Consider the following 23,956-nt stretch of genomic DNA (forward strand, 5'->3'; position numbering starts at 1 on the left):
TCTTTAAATGAACCTTTTCCTCTTACATTGATCTTCAGAATCAGAGATAAATTTATAGAATAAAATTGTTTAATGGTAAGAAAAATTTTATTATGTTTGTTTTTCTTAGTGCTTCATATTGTCCTCTCTGTAGGTAATAATTCAATACCATTTTAGTAATTTGGCCAAGTATTCTGCCCACCTAGATGTCATTTTATTTATTTATTTTTTTAATTTTTATGTTTTGTAGAGACAGAGTCTCACTTTATGGCCCTCTGTAGAGTGCCATGGCCTCACACAGCTCACAGCAACCTCCAACTCCTGGGCTTAAGCGATTCTCTTGCCTCAACCTCCCGAGTAGCTGGGACTACAGGCACCCGTCACAACGCCTGGCTATTTTTTGGTTGCAGTTTGGCCGTGGCCAGGTTTGAACCCGCCACCCTCGGTATATGGGGCCGGCGCCTTACCGACTGAGCCACAGGCGCCGCCCTAGATGTCATTTTAGTATCTTTGACTTCATAACTAGTATAACTTTTTTTTTGGAGGGAGGGCTTATCTTTATTTAGTGTACTTTCTAGCCAAATCCGACTACTCTTATAACTTGTTAAAAACTTGGTTTGGGGTTAAAATTCCTCACCAGTGTTAGGGTAAGTCTCTAGTAGCTTTTACTCTAAGGCTCGTTCAGCCCCACCTCTGAAGTGTAACCCCGCGGGTCTCTGTGAATGCTCCTGGTGTTGGCTTCCAGTCCTGTGTGAGTACTGGTTCTTTGCCTGCTCTGGTGGGGTTTCACACGCCTGTGCACGAAGGAACCTCTATGTGGATTGTTAGAGCTTTTTTGTTTGTTTGTTTTCCCTGTATTTCTCTTTCACCTCTGGTTCACTGCCTCACAGATTCCAGCTGCCTCAACCTCTTCCAAGTTTGAGCTCTTGATCTCAACTTAAGAGACTGATGTTCTGTACTTGGGTTTCTCCTTCCTTGCACCGTTCTGGAATGTGCCTTGAAGCAGACACCTAATTTCTTCCCCTCCTTTCAAGTATCATAGGCATGTGCTGCCTTTTGTACAATGTCTAAAAACAGTTTCTTATATCCAGTTTTCTAGTTGCTTACAGCAGGAGAGCAAGTTGAGAACCATATTCTCCTCCATGGCATAAGTGGAAATTTGATGTCATGTGCTAATTGATGTTACATCAGTGAAATAGAGTGCAGAAAGATTTCCAAGGTTAGTCAACAAGTACTAAGAAGCTACTAATGTTCTGGGTGGATACTACATATGCAGGACAGTCTGCTGTCCGTGAGGGTAACACAGACAGAAAGTAAAGACTGTGACTTCATTTGTATATATCAAGTATATACAAGTATATAAACTAAAGACTGTGACTTCATTTGTATATATCAAGTATATACAAGTATATAAAGTAAAGACTGTGACTTCATTTGTATATATCAAGATTCTGTAGAAAGTGGGAGGCTGAGTATAAAGTATAATCTCAGAGGCTGGGTAAATTTAGTATTACTGTGTAGTTTCATAGAGTAGTTGACACTCTAAATCTCTTTGTTAGGTTAACTGTTAGGGATGAGGGACTAATGATGGCTCATACCTATAATCCTAGCACTCTGGAAGGCCGAGGAAGGAGGATTGGTTGAGTTCAGGGGTTAGACACTAGCCTGAGAAAGAGCAAGACCTGTGTTTACTAAAAATAGAAAAACTAGCTGGATGTTGTGGTGGGTGCCTGTGGTCCCAGCTACTTGAGAGGCTGGGGCAAGAGGATCATTTGAACCCAGGAGTTTGAGGTTTCTGTGAGCTGGGCTGATGCCATGGCTCTCTAGCCCTTCAATAGAGCCACACTCAGTCTAAAAAAAAAAAAAAAGACAATGTTAGAAGCAGATCTTCTGATCTTTCACACCTCCTTAACACCAGTTGTAAGTGCTGTTAAACATTTGATCAGGCTGATCTAGTTTCACTTCTAAAAACTACGTCTGTCTCATGAGCAGTCTTCTAGTGGCTGCCAAATGCTCCTTGCTACTCTTTAGTTAGCTATGATCCAGCTAACTATTGACATTTTATCACCTAGGAATCACATTTACACACTTATTATGTGTCATTGGTCAACACTGGAATTATACAGGAATAAGAGATGTCTCTGGATCCAACATGATTCTGAAGAACCATTAGGAGAATTTAATCTGTTCTAAGTTCTCGATAGCTAAGGCTTCTCTAGATACTGATATTGGGATTTAAGGGTAAAGCATGGGAAGTGGAATTCAGATGCAGGATTTTGGATATATACATATGTCAGGCTAATTAATGGCAACAGCTGGATCATTCTTTCTAAATACCACTCACACAGCCCTCCTCGGTAGAGTGCCATGGCGTCACACAGCTCACAGCAACCTCCAACTCCTGGGCTTACACGATTCTCTTGTCTCAGCCTCCTGAGCAGCTGGGAATACAGGCACCTGCCACAACGCCAGGCTATTTTTTTTTGTTGTTGTTGCAGTTTGGCCGGGGCTGGGTTTGAAACCCCCCACCCTCGGCATATGGGGCCGGCGCCCTACCTGCTGAGCCACAGGCGCCGCCCAGCCCTCTGTCTTTCTTTTATTTCTTATTCTCTGACCCTACTTTATTTTCTTTAAAAGTAAGTGAGGAGGAGAGAGGAGGGTTTAGTGAATCTTAAAACAACAACAACAAAAAATCAGCAAATAAAATAACTAAAATTTACCACGACAAGTGAGCCAATTTCTTTCTTTCTGGAAAATTACTCTTTGTATAAAGGAATCAGTGTGAATGAATCATTTTGGTGACTTTCACGTTGTTGAATAGTGTGACATTTTATTGAGAGGCTGAATCTTAATAATGAGAAGATGCTATGCTAAAACAGATAGGTAAAGGGAGATCTTGTATTTCTCCCTGGAATGCCTTTAATGGAAGAAACCACAGAATTCTACAAATGCCTTATAGCTGGCCTGAGAGAGTCGTTCTTTCATTCAAAAATGTTTATTGGTTATCTACTGTTTTGGTGCTAGAGATAGAAAGATAAATACCAGTACATTGTAGTAGTTTAATTTTAAGAGAAATTAGGAATAGCTGTTTTTCAAAGCTGTCATTCTATCCTGTTTCTTCTCTACTCCACCTTTGCACAAATAGTGAATTAAACAAAAGGATTTTAAAATTACAAGGGATACGTTAATTTTCAGATTTTATTTTTATTTGAATTCTTTTTTTTCCCCTTGTTAAATGTAAGAAAATGGCAATATGCTACCAAATCATTTTCCATCACTGAACTTTTGGTTAGATGGGTGTTTTCACATATTAAAACACTTGCTCACTCTTGCTTTTCACTTTCAATATTATATCTTTTTGGAATATTAAACATTAAGAGAATGTCTTGAAAAGGATATTTAGTCTTTAATAGGTAACAGAAGGACCTAACTGAAATGTAGATATAGGATATTATGATCAGGTTGACAAACATGGCCATTTATTGTTCATTGTCATAGGCACTTAATGATATTTGTGCATAGGTCATAACTCTCTCTACTGTATAGGAATATTGTGAGGCATAATTAGGTGTTATTTACAAGTGGCACACATTATAGTACAATTTCTTGAGAAGTTTTGTAAGTGTTAAGTCATATGATATAATTAGGATGTGTGATATAAAGGAAACTGGTGAATCCTGTTCACAAGGTTAAAAAAATCCTTTCTGTATTATAAAGTCATATCCACTTTAACTATTTTCCAAATTCAGATTTTAAAAATTAGGCCATTTTGGTTAGCTGAATTTTGTGAAATTATTTTATGATTTGTTTTATACAGTTGTATTAAATACTATACACATACATACATATGTAGAAAGAGAGTTAGGAATTAACTATGACGTATGGGCAGTAATTACCTTTAATTTATGTGTGGCTTGGTAAACCTGTTTGAAAATTAATAATATTTCTATTAAAAATGGAAGAAAACATCTATATTTATATCTTGCTCATTTTTATATTTTGCCATAGTGTAAATAGATTATAGAAAGGAGTGAAGTAAGATCTTTATTCCTTTCATTGACTGTACATTTATTCATTACAAGGGTAGTTGAGAATTTACTGTAATTAGATTCTTAAATGACAGTTTCTGCTATAGATGGCTAATTAGTTAATCTATCCTGGTACTGTTAGATAATACCTGTTGGCAAGCATATAATGGATTTCATTCATATGAATAATAAAAATCAAGGTTTTTTATTTGAAGTTACAATGTTCACAAGGTAAATTCGAAATAATTTTATTTGGTTGTATGATAATGACATTTTCTCAGATTTTTGAGGTTTATGGATTAAGGTGAGAGATGTCACTTAAGTTTCTTATTACATGAAAATATCTAAATTCTGGCAGCACCCATAGCTCAGTGGGTAGGGCACCAGCCACATACACCAAGGCTGGTGGGTTCGAATCCAGCCTGGGCCAGCTGAAGCAACAATGACAACTGCAACAGAAAAATAGCAGGGCGTTGTGGTGAGCACCTGTAGTCCCAGCTACTTGGCAGGCTCAGGCAAGAGAATCACTTAAGCCCAAGAATTTGAGGTTGCTGTGAGCTGTGATGCCATGGCATTCTACTGAGGGTGATATAGTGAGACTCTGTCTCAATAAATAAATAAATAAATAAAAATAAATGGGAGAAAATATTTGCAAACCAAGCTCTGATAAGGTGTTAATATTCAAAATATGTACAGAAACTCTACCAACTCAATAATAAGGAAACAACCCAATTAAAAAAAATGAGCAAAGGACCTTAATAGACATTTCTCAAAGGAAGACTAATCAAATGGCCAACAGATAATGTGAAAAAATGCTCAACATGACTAATTATCAGGAAACTGCAAATTAAAACCACAATGAGCTATCACCTCACAACTGTTAGAATGTCTGTGAGATAACAAGTGTTGGTGAGGATGTGGACAAAAGAGAACCTTTGTATACTTTTGGTTGGAATGTAAATTAGTACAGTCATTATGGAAAATAGTCTGGAGTTTCCTCAAAAAATTAAAAATACAAGTACCGTATAATTTAGCAATCCCACTATTAGGTATATATCTGAAGGAAATGAAATTAGTATGTCACAGAGATGTTTACTGCAGCATTATTCACAATAGCCAATATATGAAATTAACTGAAGTGTTTATCAATGGATGAATGGATAAAGAAAATGTGTTATATATGTGAATGAACCTGGAGGACATTGCTAAGTGAAAAGGCAGGCAGAGAAAGATACATACTACATAATCTCAGACAGCCCTCTGTATTTGGGTGTTCCAAAGCTGAGGATCAAAAATGTTTGAGAAGGAACCTCATAAAAAATAACTATGAACAATCAAAATAATACAAATAAAAAGTACAGTATAATGACTATATACATAGCATTTACATTGTAGTAGGCATTAAAGTAATCTAGAGATAATTTAAAGCACCATATTTTGCCATGTAAATTGTGTACTTTTTGCCCAAAATTTTGATGGAAAAATAAGGGTGCATATTATACATGGGTAGTGCTGTTTATTACTAGTACATAAAATTTCTTGTATCATAATATGTCAAAAAATAAATATGAAATTTCCTTATAATACAATAAACAAGTACCTCTATAAATAAATGCAAATTTGAATTAAAAAATTAAAAGGTTTTTTTCCTGAAAGATTAGACCAAAAATGTAGGTGTGCATTATTTGTGGGAGTGCATTATACATAGGAAAATATGGTATATAGGAGGAAGGGTTTAGGAATATGAAATAATATACCTTTCTATAGTGGGGATTTGGGTATCTGTGGGAGTCTTAGAACCAATACTCTGAGGATATTGAAGCATGGCTGTATTTTTGATCCCAGGTTGGTTGAATCCAAATGTGTGGAACTCTGAAAAGGTTGAACTCATAGAAGCAGGGTAGAATGGTGTTTACCAGAGACTGGTGAAGATTAGAGAGATGTTGGTTAAAGGATACAAAAGTTTAGTTAGATTTAAGGAAAAATTCTATTGTAAGTGTACAACATAGTGACTATAGTTAATAACTATGTATTATACATATATACTTGAAAATTGCCAAGAGAATAGATTTTAAATGTTCTCACCATAAAAACTGATAAATATGTGAGGGTAATGGTTATGTTAATTACTTGAATCAACTATTCCACAATGTATACATATATCAAAACATCCTATTGTATGCCATATACAATGCCAAATACAATATTTGTCAATTAAAAAATAAAATAAAATTGCCATTTCATTGTCAAAAAATAAACCTACCAAAACTAAAACTAAAGCTAGAGGTTTACAGATCCGATATAGTCACCATCAAATTACCAACAACATACTTCACAGATCTAGAAAAAATAATTCTATGTTTTGGAAGTAGAAAAGCCTGAATAGCCAAAGAAATTTTAAGCAAAAAGAACAAATCTGGAGGCATCACATTATCAGACTTCAAACTATACTGCAAGGCTATAGGAACCAAAACAGCATGGTATTGGTATAAAAATAGAGCCATGGATCAATGGAATAGCACAGAGAATCCAGATAAAAACCATCTACCTCCAACCAAGTGATTTTTGACAAGGCAAACAAAAATGTACCCAGGGGAAAAGAAGCCCTATTCAATAAATGGTGCTGGGAAAATTGGGTAGCCATGTAGAAAATGAAACAGGATGCCTCTCATTAGTCACAAATTAATTCAAGACAGATAAAAGACTTAAACCCAAAGCATGTAATTCTAAGAATTCTAGAGGCAGACATAGGAAATACTCTTATAGATATCTGCCTAGGCAAATAATTTATGACTAAGACCCCAAAGACAATATGGCAACAAGAAAAATTAATAAATAAATGGTATTTGATTAAACAACACAGCAAATAACCTACAGAATTAGAGAAAATATTCACAAACTACACATCTGATAAAGGGCTAATATCCAGAATTTACAAGGAACTCAAGCAAATCAGCAGTAAAAGAACAAACAGCCCTATTAAAAAGTGGACAAAAGACATGAACATAAGCTTTTCAAAGAAGAAAGATAAATTGCCAACAAACATATAAAAATACTCAACATCACTAATCACCAGGGAAATGCAAATTAAAACCACAATGAGATATCACTTTATATAACTTAGAACTGCTTTTATTAAAAAAATCCAAACACATTAGATGCTGGCATGGATGCAAAGAGAAAGGAATGCTTATATACTGTTGGTGGGACTACAAATTAGTACAACCCTTATGGAAAATGGTGTGGAGATTCTTCAAAGAATTGAAAGAGTACTTACCTTTCGATCCAGAAATCCCACTATTGGGTATCTACCCAAAGGAAAATAACAGTTTTCATCAAAAAGACATCTTCACTGAAGTGTTTATTGCAGCACAATTCCCAATTGCAAAGACATGGAATCAACCCAAATGCCCATCAATCAGGAGTGATTAATAAAACATGGTATCTGTATACCATGGAATACTACTTAGCCATATAAAGAGATGAATTAATACCTTTTGCAACAATCTGGCTGGAATTGGAGACCACTCTTCTAAGTGAAATATCTCAAGAATGGAAAAACACCACACATGCTCATTACTAAATTGGAACTAACTGATAATTATACGTGTGTACAGAGGGAAGTAAAACTCAGTGGAAGTCAACCAGGGGGTAGTGGGTAAAAAGGGAAGTATGAAAACCTACCTAACGGATACAGCGAACACTGGGTGATGGGCACACCTGTAGCTGGAACTCAAGCATTACAAAACGATCCATGTAACCTAAAACATTTGTATGTCCTTAATACTTTGGAAAAAAAAAAAAAAAAAAACTTAGCCAGGCATAGTGGTACATACCAGTAGTCGTAGCTACTTGGGAGGCTGAGGTGGGAGAATTGTTTGAACCCAGAAATTTGCGACTATCCTGGGCAACACAGTGAGACCCTGTCTCAAAAATCAAACAAAACAAGACAAAACCTATCAAAACTAAAACTAAATGTCTCTCCCCCCAAAGTTCTGACCAAAATTAAGTCAGAAAACAAACTTGGGAAAAATATTTGCACAAATTATATCAGAGGTTTAATATTTTTATGTAGACAAAAACTTTAGATATTTGTTAATTAGTATGAGTGCCACAAAGCTAAATCTTTGCTGGTGACACAAAGCTACTATTATGTATGCTGGTTAAGAGACCAGTGTTACAAAAAGAGTTGCTGTCAGGCCTTCTGTGAGAGGCATGGAGATGCTTACCCTTCCTGTAAGTAGGCTATACTGTTTCTACTGCTTTATTTAGTTTTTCTGCCCCATACTAGATAGATTTCATTTGCTGCTGCTTATTTTTTATTAATGTTTCTACCAGTTCCAGTAACACTCATACTAGTTAGACTTCATCTGTCACTTCTTACCTTTATTTTATTTATTTATTTATTTATTTATTTATTTTTTGAGACAGAGTCTCACTATGTCACCCTTGGTAGAGTGCTCTGGCGTCGCAGCTCACAGCAACATTCAGCTCTTGTGCATAGGCAATTCTCTTGCCTCACCCTCCAGAGTACAGGTGCCCACCACAACACCCAGTTATTTTTTGTTGTTGTTACAGTTTGGTCGGGACCGGGTTTGAACCTGCCACCCTCTTATGGGACCAGCGCCCTACCCACTGAGCCACAGGTGCCGCCCACTTCTTACTTTTATTAATGCTTCTACCCGTTGCAGTACCTCATATTTCCTCCTGTTGTTTTTCTACACACATTATATATATACTTATGGACTTTTAAATTTTAACAATGAATTACAAGCATTTCTTCATGCGATTAAACATTTTTCAAAAATATATTTTTCCATACTTCCCTGGCAGGGGAGATGCCATGTTCATGAAGGTGGTTTTCCCAGGGCGAGCCTTATCCATTGCACTACAGATATGTTGACCCCTGCAATTTCCCCAAAATATGGGAAACTCTACTGCATAATTTGTGGTAGTAGGGGACTGTGTTTGCGCTCTCCCCTAAAAAATAGTGTATATATACTTATGTCTGTGTGTATATATGTATATATATATATATATATATATATATGTTTTTTCCATCACATGTACATACCTTAATCTAATTATTCCTCTTTTATTAGATACTTAAGTTGTCAGGTTTTTTTTTTTTAAGACAGAGCTATAGCCCTGGGTACAGTGCTATGGCATCACAGCTCACAGCAACCTCATTGTTTGGCAGGCCCAGGCTGGATTTGAACCCGCCAGCTCTGGTGTATGTGTCTGGTGCCTTAGCCACTTGAGCTATAGGCACCGAGCCGATGTGGTAATATCTTAGCCAAAATCATAATCATAATTGTTACAATTTACTGTGTTCTTTTTTCAGTAATACAAGGAAAATATTATTTTCCCAATTTAACAAATGAGGAAACTGAGACTCAGAGAAATTGTGTTCCATTCAAAGTGAGCCAAGGTACTCACTTTGAGAGAAGAGTGAAATTAACTTTGGGCATTAACAATTTAAGAGAAATGTCTTGTCAGAAACTTGAAACAGTAATTTTGAGAAGCAAGTTTGGAGTGTGGGACAAAAGACAGGGCTCTAGGGATAGGCTTGGAAGTCCTATGCACAAAGGTGATAACTAAAACATTGGAGATTTGCCAGTCATGCATTATGGCATTATTGTGGTAGTAGAGTTATTTGTTTGCCCATGCATTGCCACCCTGCCACACTTTTTGGAGTGTGGAGAATATCTGATTGCCTGGAAAGCATTAATTTTTTTCAAAGGAGACTGTAGAAGATGGGTATATCAGGTAGCATTATAGATAGGTTTTCTCAGCTCTGTCCCCTTTCATCCTGTTGATAATGCTGACCTCCAACAGCCAGATTCCAAAGGCAGTGGGATGGGCATATACCCTTGGAAGGCCCTTAAGAATCTATAGTTATATGGTTTGAAATTTCCACACCCCCAATGATTCTGATCCCCTTCCTGTGTATTTTTTTAGAATTATTGTCCTAGACTCAGAGAAGCATGGATTATGGCTTTTTAAATTTACTTGTAAGGAGATACTCTTTTTGTTACTTAATTAGTAAGGAAAACATAGAAGAAATATATTAGCCCCTTTTAATGTTACAAAGAAGCGATTATAAAGTTATAAGGCAGTAACTCACTTAACTTGAAGAGATGGGTTTATTGAAAGGACACAGTGACAGTTGTGCTCTGGCCTTGGCTGTTCTGAGGTTTGTTCTCTCTCTCTCCACTACGGGGTCCGTGAGGGTACCTCTGCTTCACTCAGTGCCTATCACTTTCAAATTCCCCAAGCTTGGTGGAATGTCCTTATTGCTCAGGTTTTAACCTTTCACTTAGGTCTAGGTCTCTTGCTTAGTCTAGTCACTACTTTGCCTTTAGGCCCAAGGTTTTACAAGACACAGGGAATTACTTGAGGCTATATTTTAAGCTCTTGATCTTAAGCAACCTTCCTACCTTGGCCTCCCAAATTGCTGAGATTATTGGTGTGAGCTACCACACTTTCCCCCTGAGGCTAGGTTTCTGCTCACATTTGATAAAGGGCAGCACTGCCACTGGCAGGCAATTTTGAGGCTTCATAGTCTATCTAGGAAGATTTAACAGATATTCTCTTTGTTAAAGGCAAAATTTTTCATCATGGTCCGTGAAGTCATGTGATAGGGTTGGGAGTGGCTGGTAGAGGGAGAAGATGTGTAGGATATGTGTGTTTGAGGAATATCCCAGTTTCTATATCCTGTATATTGTGCTTGGGAGATGAGCTGCATTTCCACAGGGAGATACCGCTACTAAAAGGAGCACACTGTATCTTTCACATGTGTTAGGGTAGAAAAAAAGAGTTAAGAAGCACTGATTTATAAAGTATCCTTCAATTTGAAGATGATAGGAGATGTTTCTAAATTATATTCATACCCTTGCTGTCAGTAATGTATATTTTATCTGTAACTTTAAGGGATGTCTACTCTCTCAAGGTGCTTGGTAGCTATAGAATAATTTTAAGTATTGACAGTTTTGGATTAGGGAAATAATTAAATGGACAAAGCAACTGAATTTGTACAAGCTTTCTCTTTGCATGACAGATGCATGATAAGTTTTCATGAAAGTAAATATTCGCTGTTGCAAATGCCATCAATCTTTAACAGTCAAAAATTTGCTTGGCAAGAAAAGTATTGTAGAGCTATACAGAATTGTGGTTATTGTTTTATTACATTGTTTACTGTAAACCTGGTTCAATATTGGTAAACATAGTATAGCAGAAACTGAACTGTTGTGAGTATCTGGGCATTGGTCCAAGATATCATTAAAAATACTGCCTCAGACTAATTTGGCTTTATGAATAATATTTTGTTAACAGCTCAACTGAAATTGAGCCACATGGTGTAGCTTAAAAATTCTGAATCCACAAGATAATGAGAGAAGTATAAGTGTACTCTGCATACTCAATATTCTACATTTGAGTGATAAATTTATGTGTGATTTTGTGTTAACCTTTAAACTATAAGAACCCACATGCTTAGCATGATGTGATATCTTTAAAATTTACATAATGCTGTGGTTTGCTGTGAATGTGAATGCCTTATAAACTAAAACCTTATTGGTTTAATAATTAAGTGTAAAGAGTAAGGGGAGGTTGCCGAACAAATATTAAAATGGATATACAGCACAAGTTTTGGTGTAGTTCTTTAAACATCAAGGGCTTTGATTCACCAAAAAGTTTAAAGGACATTAAATTATTGTAAAAGTCTAATACATTAATTCATTTCTATTACTAATCAAAGGTAAAAATTATACCTTAAAATAGGATTTGGAGACTATTAATGTTTGGTTATAAATGATTTATATTAGGCATAACAAAGGGAAAGTGAGATGATTGACGAAAGTAATCCATAATTAGATATTTCTTGCCAAGAAGAGATACATTTGTCTTTTTCTTCACGTGTTTTTTCTAAGTAGATTCTTGCTGAATATATATTTATAAATTCCTACCAAAAGGGTGCGGAATGGGAAAGGGTTATTTTCTGTCACTATTAGTGTATAAGATGTTTTTGCAATGGAAAGATAAGTCATTATTTAAAGAATGAATTTTAATTAAACTTTAAGAAATAAAGAATGAATTTTAATATTCCTCTTCTCAATAAATGTTTTATTTGTTTTCCAGGTTAGCACTCTACGTTTATGAATATCTGCTTCATGTAGGAGCTCAGAAATCAGCCCAGACATTTTTATCAGAGGTTTGTTTTATGTATTTTCTGTATTACATTTTGATATCATATATAAATGAATAAAATATACTGTAACAATTACTTGGAAAAAATTGATTGCTGTATAACATATAGTGAATGCTCAGTTAGCAAGATATATAATATGGCTTTGTAGATTATGTGTAACAGTTTTAGTATCCCAAAATTGTGTCACTCAATCACCTTCTAGTCAACTTCATGGCCATTTTCTCCCCTTGGAAATGGAAAGTGATATTAGTATGGCAACAATAATCAAGAAAGCAAATCTGCTTTCAAAGGAAAAAACACACAACTCTCCATTTCTTTAATTCTAATGCTAATCATATTTAGGCATTATTCGTAATCTTGGAAAATTTGGTTTTTGTTTTTATCTTAAATGGATAACTGTTGATTGATCTCAGCTAGAAAACATTATGATAATCTTTGCTTTTTTCTTTTCTTTTTTTTTTGAGACAGAGTCTCACTTGTCTCCCTTGGTAGAGTGCCTTGGTGTCATAGTTCACAGCAACCGCAAACTCTTGGGCTCTAGCAATTCTCTTGTCTCAGCCTCCCAAGTAGCTGGGACTACAAGCACTTGCTACAGTGCCCACCTATTTTTAGAGACAGGGTCTCGCCCTGGCTCAGGCTGGTCTCAAACCTGTGAGCTCAGGGCAATCCACCTACCTCAGCCTTCTAAGTGCTCTGGGATTACAGGCATGAGACACCATGCCTAGCCTTCATTATGATAACCTTATTTCACATTTTTGTTTCTATTTCTGTTCTCCAGTTTTACTTTCTCAAATTTTGAATTTGAGCTTTCTTAACAGTGGTGGTTTTTCTTTTTCAATCTATAGAAAGATAATGAGGATGGTGATAATTTTATTGAGTTCTGTTATGTGTCAGACATGTAATGTACCAGGGCATTTTACATATATTATTTCTAATTCTTATAGAAATTTGCAAGGCAGGTCATCTTGTTCCTTTTTATTTGATGGGAACAACAGAGCCCAGAAAACTTACATATCTGGCTCCTGGTCACATATATGGATTTTGCCATATATGGATTTTTAAGTCCTTGAAATAAAGCTAATCTATTTGAGAAGTGTTACATGTGTGAAATGCACACTGGATTTTGAAGGCTTAGTATGAACAAAAGAATATAAAATATCACTAATAATTTTTAAATTTGGTCACGCATTGACATATTTTGGGTAAGATTGGGTAAAATAAAACGTATTACTAAAATTAATTTTACCTTCTTTTTATTTTTAATGTGGCTATTAAAAATTTTAAATTACACCATTCTTGGTAGCTCACACCAGTGATCCCAGCACTTTGGAAGGCCAAGGCAGGAGGATTGTTTGAGGTCAGGAGTTTGGGGCTGCAGTGAGCTATCGTTGTGATATCCTGTCTCTTAAAAAAAAAAAAAAATTGTGTATGTATCTCTTATTTGTGGTCCATGTTTATATTTCTTTTGGGAAGTGGTGCTTAAAAATCATATTATCTCTATTGATCTCACTATTTTGGCCCCCATCAGATCAGGGGCACAGCAGGCATCCATTACCCATAGTACCCTGCCTGAGGTATACCCTTCTTGAGAGTCAGCTACTCCCCAAATACATAAGTAAACACATACACACAGACCCCATCTTATTTCTAATTAATTAGTGTATGTCAATTATTAGGGCTTATTTGCAAAGAAAGAATTTTAGAAGTTTGATCAGACATGTAAGAACTCAGTTGTTTACCTTAGAAGGAATATAGGCAGTATAATGAAAATTTTGTTTTAAAAGTTTATTCAAATCAAAACAGAAGTTTGGTGTATCTGTGTTTCACTGAATCAGTAATTAGAAGACTTCAGGTTTGAAATAAGTTACGTTCGCTATTTGATATTACAGAGGAAATGATTGAGATTGTAAAAAGGGTATCCTTAATATTTATATTGTTAACCACTGTCAATTGATAGGGTATTTTAAAGACATTAAAGCTGGATATGGAGATTTTAAAAGTTTTGCTTTAGTACATAAACTTAATGCACTAAATGAAACTTGAGGAAACTTAAAGGATTTATTGATTTCCTTCCTTGTATCAAGGCCTATTTTGAGTGGCTCAGCTTGCTTAATTCTCAGGGGTTCCCAAGACTGTTTTCTTACCAATATTATATCAGATACAGTAGTTATTAAATTTCATCAAAAAAGAAAAATGTTGCTAACTCATTTAAGGAAGCTTAGGTATTTGTATTCAAATGGGTTATGTGGATTGAGCAGATAATTAGATACTATAGTCATAGATTTTGATCTCAGTGGAAAATGGATATCCAAAATTTCTAGGACTAATTGGTAGAAATGAAATTAGAATTTCAGATGAGGTTTACACGTGTTGACTAGTATTTACCATGATTTTATTTTCTCTGGTTATATTTGGAATATAAAACTGAGGATTTCTCTGAATTATTCATCTAGTTCATTTTCACAAGAGGAACCGGTTAAACCAAAAACAAACTATTTTCACCAAGAAAACACATTGTGGAGTTTGGAGATGACTGTATGTGATTCTCAGAACTACTCTTCACCTTCTAGGTTGCTAAACTCTGAGTGGTACTATGAAAACACATTCTCAATACCTAAGGAACCAATGCAAGGGAATGGCTAAATTAATTGAGATATAAGTTTTTCATAATGAAAGAGAATAAGTAAGATCTACTTGAACTAGGTGGACAGACTTCCAAAACCTTGTCTAGTAAACGAAGGAAGCTGAAGTATCTCATTAATATGGAAACCCTTGAACATAAAACAGTACTGTATACTTTTGTGGAGTACGTGTTTGTGCGTAGAAAATATACTAAAAGTTCTTAAAGAATATACTGCCAGTCTAGTTTGTTTCTGGGAGTAAGGATGTTAAAGGGATCAAAGGAGATTTTATGCTTAATTGTAGGATTTTTTAGAGACAAAGCGTACATATATTATTTGTATAATTATTTAAAAATAAAAATTGAAGGGAAAATACATTCTCTTAAATTATCTGAATTTAAAGATGGACCCTGGAGATAGATTTTTGCTGGCCTTTGCTGAGGACACCCTGGAGTTCTTGATAATTTCAGTTGGCTAAATTATAATAGCTTATTAATTTTCTCCATCACATTTTCAGTTCTATAGTGTCCAGCTCTTTGGGTTTGCCTGTATTAACAATGAGACTTCTGTCATCTGAGCTTTTACTCCATGGTGTATTCCTTCTGCCTAAACTCTCTTCCCCTCTCTCTACCTTGGAAGTAAGTTTCCTAGAAAGGCTTTTACAGGTCTTCATCTCTCTGAGCTGATAAGTGTGTTCTGCAGGGGCCTGTGCTTAAAGACCTTTGTGTACTATGCCAGAAAGTTTAGACCTTACCTTTGGCAAAAGAGAGCCTTTAGTTAAAAGAACGTCATTTGGTTTTTACTCTGGTGTCTATATGCCCTTCTTTTGTAACTATGGATAGTTATGGAAAAAAAAGAAAGCAAAAAAGAATAACATTTTAGAGCACTTTACCCTGATTATGGTTGGTTTCTCTCTTAGTTTCTCTTGGATCATGTGCAAAATTTAAGGCTGCTTGTAACTAGTTTGTGTAGTAAAAGACCCGTTTTATCTATAATCCTTCCTTGTCTATCCACAGGTTTTTACCTAATTCAAAACTGTTCCATAGGAACTTAATATAGGGAGACCTACTTATTTGGGTTAGATATTGTAATAAAAAGGGAATGATTAAAAAAACGAAGGAAATGATTGAAGTGGCACCAATTATTCAGATATCTAATATTCTCACTGTGGTTCCATGCGAAGTAGAATACTTCTTCCCATTTGGACATTCTCCCTCAGGATGAATGAGGCTATGAATGATTGTAATATTACTGAGTTCTTCAGAACCAGGATTTACTGTGCTGGGCCACCTCTTCCTTTGAACTGGCTTGTTCTTTTGGGGGAAGTTGTAAAGTCAAATTACAACTCCAAGTATGTGTGTATCTCAATAGCCGAATCTCTCCCTTGGGCTTGGCTTTTCTAAAAATGCCCTTGACCTGGGCCATAGAAATTTAACTGCTCTTAATGGCTTTTATCAGTCAGAACAGTGAGAGACATAATTATTATTAGCCCAGTTAATTTTTTCTAAATTTAGTGAGGCAGTATTGGACTAACAGTGGAAATCAAAACATTTTTAACTGCTCACAGTTCTCTCCCATTTCTCCCTTTCCTGAATCTTCCCAGATCTTCCTGAAAGATCACTAGCAATCTCCTATATTCTTGTTATGTAGAATATCAAGTATTTGTTTTCCTCTATGCAGTTCTTTCCTTTAAGACCACTCCTAGGGGCCTCTGTCTTTCTGGGTCAAAAACTAACAACAAAAATAGGAAGGAGTTTTTCCAACAAAAGGTAGTCCTCTTTAAGAGGTCTCTTTGTTCTTTCTAAAACAAAGCGGGATTGTCCAAGAAAGTTTTCTGTGATTATGGAAATGATCTCTAATCTGTGCTATCTCCTAAGGTAGCTACTAGTCACATGTGACTACTAAGCACTTGAAATGTTGCTAGTGCATCTGAGGAATATTCAGTTAATTTTAAATTTAAATAGGCACATGCAACTGTGGGCACCCTGTTGCACAGCATAGTTTTACATTATTTGCTTTAAAGAGTAGTCTTATTTTTTTTCTATTGGCTTTAATTTTTTTAATTTAAGTACAAAATGTTTTACTTTAATTTTTTTTTTTTAATATTTGGTTTGGGGTTTAGATACACCCACTTCTATAAATGGAAGATTGTAGAAAATTAGTGGGAACAGTAGCTTATATCTAAATTAAAAGTCTTAGGAATTTTGTCTGGAAACAATTTACATAAAATTATGTAAGTTGTTTTCTTAACACAAGAACTAGTTTTATCCTTAAATGATATTAAAAGTTGTTTTTGAATATTGGTTCAAATTCAAAAGTTATGAAAGGACTTAGGAATTCGGTGTAAACATGAGCATCAGACTTGCTGCTGCATTGTGGGAGATTATGGGAAAGCAGGTCTGGATCTGCTGAAGAGGCTCCACATTGACAAGGCTAGAACCTCCAAAAAGGTGCTGCTGACCTCCAGAATTTCCTTACCTCCACTGTTGCTGCCGCTGCTTCTACAGCAGCCTGCAACTGCCTCACTTTTGGAGCCAGAGGTCAGAAGCTTTTCTTCTTCTTCCTACCTCGATCTCTGGCTAATGTCTCCTGATGGCAGAACTTAACAGGAAGCCAAATGGCAAGGAGGCTAGGAAATGTCATTTCCAGAATCTTAGCTCCAAGTATAGAACAGAGTATAGAGGGTAGGTGTGGAGCTGAAAGATAACAGTTTAATGACCAATATGCCTTGCCATGAGCAAATAAGAAAGAAAAATTTAAGTGGATGTGTGTGTTTGCCTATGTATGTTCACGTATATATGTCTGTGTGTGTCATTTTTCCTTTGTTCGCATAAGTATCAGTTTATTACATATGCTACTCTGTGATTTAATTTTTGTTTCACTTGTTAGATTTTTGAAGTTTGTTATATTTATTAAATATTATAATTCTCCTTTTTATGGTACTTCATCATATGATGAAGCTCACCAGCCTCCTGCTGATGGACATCTAGATTGTTTCCAGTCTTTTGTACTTAGAAATAATGCTTCAATGAAAGTTTTTGTGTATTTTATAAATATATATAGGATTTATTCATATATATATATAATTTTGTATATGTAACCATATATACAGGATACATTTCTAGAAGAAGGCCTGTCTCAGTGTATAGTTTATTATTAAACCACCAGACCTATCTTGCCCCTGTTGATAGATCTTTTTTCATGATTTGGTGGTTTTTTTATAATAGAAATGCTGAAAATGTTAGATCATATGATAAATAAGGCCCTCAAATGCAGAATGTGGCAGGAGGAATGGGCCTTGATATTTATATGAATGTTGCAGGGGAATACAGACTAGCTAGTCAAATAATGGAAAGAAGAGAGGTGATTAATTAAACAGCAAAAAGCGTTAGGACTAGAGAAATGCACATTGAGAAATACAAATACATCATGGAAGAAGGAAAAACAGAATGAAGAGTATAGATCCCACCAAACACATGTGTAAGCCTGATGCCCATGAAACTCAATACAGCAAAAAATACCTCTTCACAGACAGCAGAAAAAATTGTTTTTAAAATAACTAATGACCATGTGGGGGTATATTTTGGCCATTCTTCAACACCTTTCCTCATTAATAAATACTGATTAAAAACATATCTAAACTACATAGTTATAAAGTGAAAGTCCTCTTTTATTCTTTTTCAAATAATTGTAAGTTTGGTGTGATTTCTTTCATATACATATACTCAAGTGTACATGTAAATATACACACTTTTTTTCAAACAGAAAGGTTTTATACTATAGGTACTGTTCTGTACCCTTCTAAATCTCCATCTTGAAAAATCAGTAGAGCATTGGCTGTCTTTCCAAATAGACATATCTCATTCTTTTTAATGATAGCACACTGATCTGTAGTTTATAAGTATTAAGTTTTATTTCACATTCACTATTGGTGAATGTTTCACAGGTAATTTTTAATTTTTAGGTTTTCTAACAGTGCTGCAACGTATTTGATTTAGTTTTATATAGTCAGTGGTCTGTCTTGCCTCTTCTCGAGCATCTTTTTATGTTTTCTCTGAAAAGATGGTATCTGGAACAGTGATTAGTTTGGAGGGAGCCATATCGTTCACTAAGTAAACATATTTTCTGTAGAACTTTCTCTTCCTTGGAAGTATCTAAAACACACTTTCAGTGACATTCATTCAGTAACTAGAAAGGACAGATTTTGTGTTAACTTCAATATAGTGGACCAAAGTTCTAGCTGCTTCTGGCATCGACTTGCAATTTGAAGTGAGAAGGATAAACTCTACTGAGTATATAGTAAAAAGTATTATGAAGATGGAAGTGATGTGCATATAAAGCCTTTAAAAATTTTTCTGAGGAATAATAAGATGTAACACCGCTTAAAATAGTTCCTCTCATAAAGACCCTATCAAATATAAACCATATAGGTGGTTTCCTAGAGGACCTTGTCTCCTGAGATGGTTGTAGAAGTGGTGGAAGTGTGGGAAGGAGGCTGCCTAGTATCTGATGTGGTGTATGGGACTGATGAGTCTAATCCTACCTTCAGCACACCTGGCCCCAAGATCTAGTCATACCACTTTAACTCCTCTGTAAGTCATCTCTCATTCTTCTCATTTAAATTCATTATAGTATTGTCTGCTTTATTTCATGGTCATGTTATATAAGGTCTGAATGTTATATAATTTTTATTTTTAAACTAAAAACTAAGGCTACATGTAAGATTATTTTAAATACTTTCTGGATCACCTTATTCAAAATTATAGCTCATAAAAAAATTTTAAAAATCCCCCAAATTGTAGCTCATTTCACTGTATTCCCGTACTTTCTATCCTCTTCCTGGCTTTCTTTTCCTCCATAGCATTTGTCACCTTCTAATATAAACTCAATTTACCTTTTTGTTTTGGTTTGCTTGTGGTCTACCCTACTGATGTGTAATCGAACTGAAGGAAGCTATTTTTTGTGTTTGCTGTTACAGAGTGTCTAGAAAAGACATTGTCTAAATATTCATTCAGATTTCCAATTTTCAAATTTATTTTGCAAAAGGTATTTAGTCATAACTTTGACTTCTTGAGAAATATTGACCTTGCTTTAAATTTGTACTATAGTGAACTCTAATTTATCTGAAATAGAAACAATTGGAAAATTAATGTCATCTTTAAAAAGCCCTTATTTTATGAAAGACATATACCTCAAACAGAAACTTATTAAATAACTAACCCTAAGGTATTATTTATAGTCTATATAGTAAACGCAATCTCTTGCAAATTTCTGGGTCAGTGGTGATAACTGATTTTCATACTGATAATAATGACAATTCTGATGTACCTTAGATCCTGATTCACCAAATGAAACAAAACAAAAAGAAAAACTTCAAAAGTTGAATTTTCTTTAGTATGGCATTTTTAATGGGCACTTGTTAAACTAAGTTTAACAGAACACTAATTCCCAAATAATTTCAAGTAAATAGAAGATTAATTTTTTGTTTAAATGATTTTTACTTCTCCCATTTATTCCAGGAGCATCGGCAATTCTTCCTTAGTTCCAACTCTGTTCTTTTTTCTTGGCCATATGTATAGTTTCTACCAAGGTGTTTTACACTATTCTGATTAGTGAGCTAAAATTGGTAGGTGCAACTATAAATATCTAATGTTTTTACGTGGAATATCACTGGAATTTTGTGAGTACTGGTGATAATTATGATGGAATACATTTTCAAGGAATGCTTTTCTAAGGAAAGGAAAAATAATGATAGCAGCTAGTAGTTACCAAACACTTACTGCATATTAGTCACTATTAAGTGTTTTTCTTGTACTAACCAGGTAATTTCTCATAACACCCTATAAGGTAGACAACTATTATTAGCTCCATTTTATAGATGAGGAAACTGAAGCACAGAAGACTTAAGTTTCCCAAGTTCTCCTAGCTAGTATGTAGGAAAGCTAAAGTTTATGCTCATACTCATCCTACTTTGAAGGAATACATTTTTAATATTCTTACTGTATGAGGGGTTTTGGGAGGTGATATGTCAGTCAGGATACAGGCACATTAATTAAAAGCACATTAAGTATTTAACGGAGGGAAATCACTGTACAGATTTGAAAAAAAGCAAAACAGAACACAGAAATTACATAAAATCAATAATTACAGTAAGCATTTGCTAAGACTGGGACACCAAAAAAAAGAACTTGTAGGAGGAGAACTCTCACAGAGCTGAGTCTAAGACATCTAAGGAGGGGGAGCTGTGTAGCTATGGTCCCTGAAGAGCTCAAAGGAGATTCGTGGAACTTCAGACCTCTGAGGGAGAGCATTGGCCAATTGTGCATACCTGGTTCTAGTTGTGCTGGAAAAAGCTAGAGGGGAACTAGCTGTTATCACTGGGATGAACTGCTGCTGCTGGGGAACCCTGACAGAAACAACAAGCTCACAGGAAATAAACCTCTTCTCCCCTCTTCCTACTTTCAGTAGAGCCTTTTTAGTTTACAGGACCTCATAAAAACCTTTATGTCCTTTAATGGAGGACAAAGGTGGTTCACAGATTCCAATGTCAGCAACTTAAAGAGCACAGAAAATGGATTTAGAACTAACTAAAAGTCAAAGCTTAATGATTGGTACAAAGGGAAGCAAATTCAAGAAATAATAGTGACATCTTTGGTTGAGTAATCCAGTCTACAAATCACTGTATAAAATGACTACTTGTAGTAAAACTTGGGTAAAGAATGATAGGAAAATGATGAAAAACTTATACATTAACATAGTATTTTAAATGCGAAAAATATTGCTTTGCATTATGTCTAGAAAAAATATTAGGAAAATATTTAATATCTCTTTTATTCATTTTAGATAAGATGGGAAAAAAACATCACGTTGGGGGAGCCACCAGGATTCTTACATTCTTGGTGGTGGTAAGTATCTTTCATTTCATTTCTCCTAGATTGATGATGCATTCCAGTAGGCTAGCACTAAACTTGTTTATGAGTTCGTGTTTCCTTTTTATTCTTTTTACTTTTCTTAAATTGTTTTCTGGAAGGTAGCACTTAAAAATATAAAACCTCAAAACTAGCATTTGTGTTATTTAATTTAAAGATACTACCATGAAGTCAGTCTGAAATTGGAACCAGTATGTGGAATCAGCAACTGTAAGTATGATTCTGTATTAGTCAGCTTGAGCTGCCATAACAGAAGACTATAAAATAGATGGTTTAAGCAACATAAATGTATTTTCTCATTGTTCTGTAAGCTGGTAATCCAAGATCGAGGTACCAGCATGGTAGGTTTCTGATGAGGGCTGTCTCCCTGGCTTGTAAACAGCTGTCTTCTCACTATGTCCTTACGTGGTGGGGAAAGATAAAGAAAGGGTAAGCTCTCTGTGTGTCTTCCTATATGGGCACTAATCACATCCTGAAGGTCCTATCCTCATGACCTCATCTAAACCTGATTATCTCCCAAAGGCCCTCTCTCTAAATACCATCACATTTGGGGGTTATGGCTTCAACATGTGAACTTGAGGGGTTACAGTTAATCCATAGCAGATTCCTTTCTCATCTTGCAGTGGAAAATGAGGATGGCACTTTTTCTTGGCTCTCTGATTGCTAAGCTAGTTACAGTATTGCTTTTTATAAAATGGGCTATCATGTTGTCAAGGCTAGACCACCATATATGTAATTATATGCTAGTATGCCATTCTAGTTCCTTGAACCCTTACTCTTCTCTTCAGAGTGGGAGATAATTTAATTGACATTTTTTTGTAATAGGCTAATCCTGTTTTAAAATAGCAGTTAATCATTAAACAAACAAACAAACAAAAAACTCCGAAGAACAAGAGGGGGATAAGTTATAAATGAATATAAGTTGGATGTACATATTTATGAGAAACAATTGCCTATATAGTGCTCACATATACTTAACTAATCAAATGGATATATATATTTTTTGCCTTGAGGAAATAACTTTCATACCTTTATGTTTCTTTGTATTTCTGCTATGTGGTAGTAGTATCCTTTTAAGTTTATTTATTTATAAGGATTTGAGTATATTTTCCCATGTAAACCTAGTTCATATGGTTTATACATTGCATCTGTCAACAAGTACTTACTGAGTGTCTTGTACATGCCAGGTGCTATGCTAGGCGCTATGGATACACTAATGAATACAACAAGCACAAATCCCTCCCCTCTTGCTTATGACAATCTATTGGGGAGAACAGCTAACTAAACAAGCAGTGAGAAAGAAGTATTTTATGGGGTACGTGCAGAGTACTAGATAGACATATACCAAATACATTTCACCTGGAGGAGCTAATGCATAAGTCAAGGCCGTAAGTGTATATAATAGTTGACGAGAGAGGAATGGAGAGAAAGAGAAGGGGAATGTTCTGAATTGATGATACCACGTGTAACAGCCTAGAGTTGAAAGGCGGAGAGAGCATAGCATGTGGAAATAATAGAAATTCACGATGTTAGAAATTGAGGTGATAGAGTGATTATGGATGAAGCTGGATTAATAAACTGGATATTTGAATTTGGTTATAAAGACAATATGATGCAATTAAGTTTTTTTTTTTTTTTTTTCTTTTTTTGGAGACAGAGTCTCAAGCTGTCACCCTGGGTAGAGTGCTGTGGCATCACAGCTCACAGCAACCTCAAACTCTTAGGCTTAAGTGATTCTCTTGCCTCAGCCTCCCAAGTAGCTGGGACAACAGTTGCCCACCCCAACGCCCAATTTTTTGGTTGCAGTTGTCATTGTTGCTTAGCAGGTCTGAGCTGGGTTCGAACCCGCCACCCTAGGTGTATGTGGCTGGTGCCCTGTTGACTGAGCTATGGGCACCGCCGATTGCAGTTAAGTTTATAAGCAGGAGAGTTATGATGCCAGCTTACATCTTAGCAATATCACTTGGGTTCTATGGAGAAGATAATGGCTGGAATAGGAATAAGTCTAGAAGCAGAGAAGCACTTTAGAAGACTTTTGGAATAAGGGGTAGGGAATGGCTACTTGAACTAGTGTATAATCAATGAAGAGGAAGATAATTGGATTGATTTGAGGGATGTAAATCTTAAGGTGGAAATGATAGGATTTGGTAAAGAGTTTTGCTTTTTAGCTATGCTGGAATTGAAGTACAT

The 23,956-nt window shown here is 35.4% G+C and overlaps 1 protein-coding gene and 1 non-coding gene across 8 annotated transcripts in view; both read left to right on the plus strand.

Annotated features, from left to right (window-relative positions):
- The window catches only part of SSBP2 (single stranded DNA binding protein 2), a 516,465-nt gene that overhangs the window by 275,786 nt on the left and 216,723 nt on the right, over nt 1-23,956 (plus strand). For 5 of the 7 annotated variants that reach the window (XM_053587236.1, XM_053587249.1, XM_053587257.1 and 2 more), the window contains exons 2-3: nt 12,147-12,219; nt 21,681-21,742. In XM_053587236.1, coding sequence (XP_053443211.1) covers nt 12,147-12,219; nt 21,681-21,742 — 135 coding nt within the window. Of the gene's footprint in view, nt 1-1,070; nt 1,199-12,146; nt 12,220-21,680; nt 21,743-21,935; nt 21,977-23,956 lie in introns of those variants that run through there. The other 2 variants (XM_053587295.1, XM_053587286.1) reach the window with 2 other exon arrangements.
- Nucleotides 8,826-8,990, plus strand: LOC128591625 (U1 spliceosomal RNA). Its single transcript, XR_008381599.1, has one exon. It is a non-coding gene; the product is annotated as a U1 spliceosomal RNA (small nuclear RNA).

This window comes from Nycticebus coucang, chromosome 1 (genome assembly GCF_027406575.1).
Source record: "Nycticebus coucang isolate mNycCou1 chromosome 1, mNycCou1.pri, whole genome shotgun sequence".
Classification (NCBI taxonomy): domain Eukaryota; kingdom Metazoa; phylum Chordata; class Mammalia; order Primates; family Lorisidae; genus Nycticebus; species Nycticebus coucang.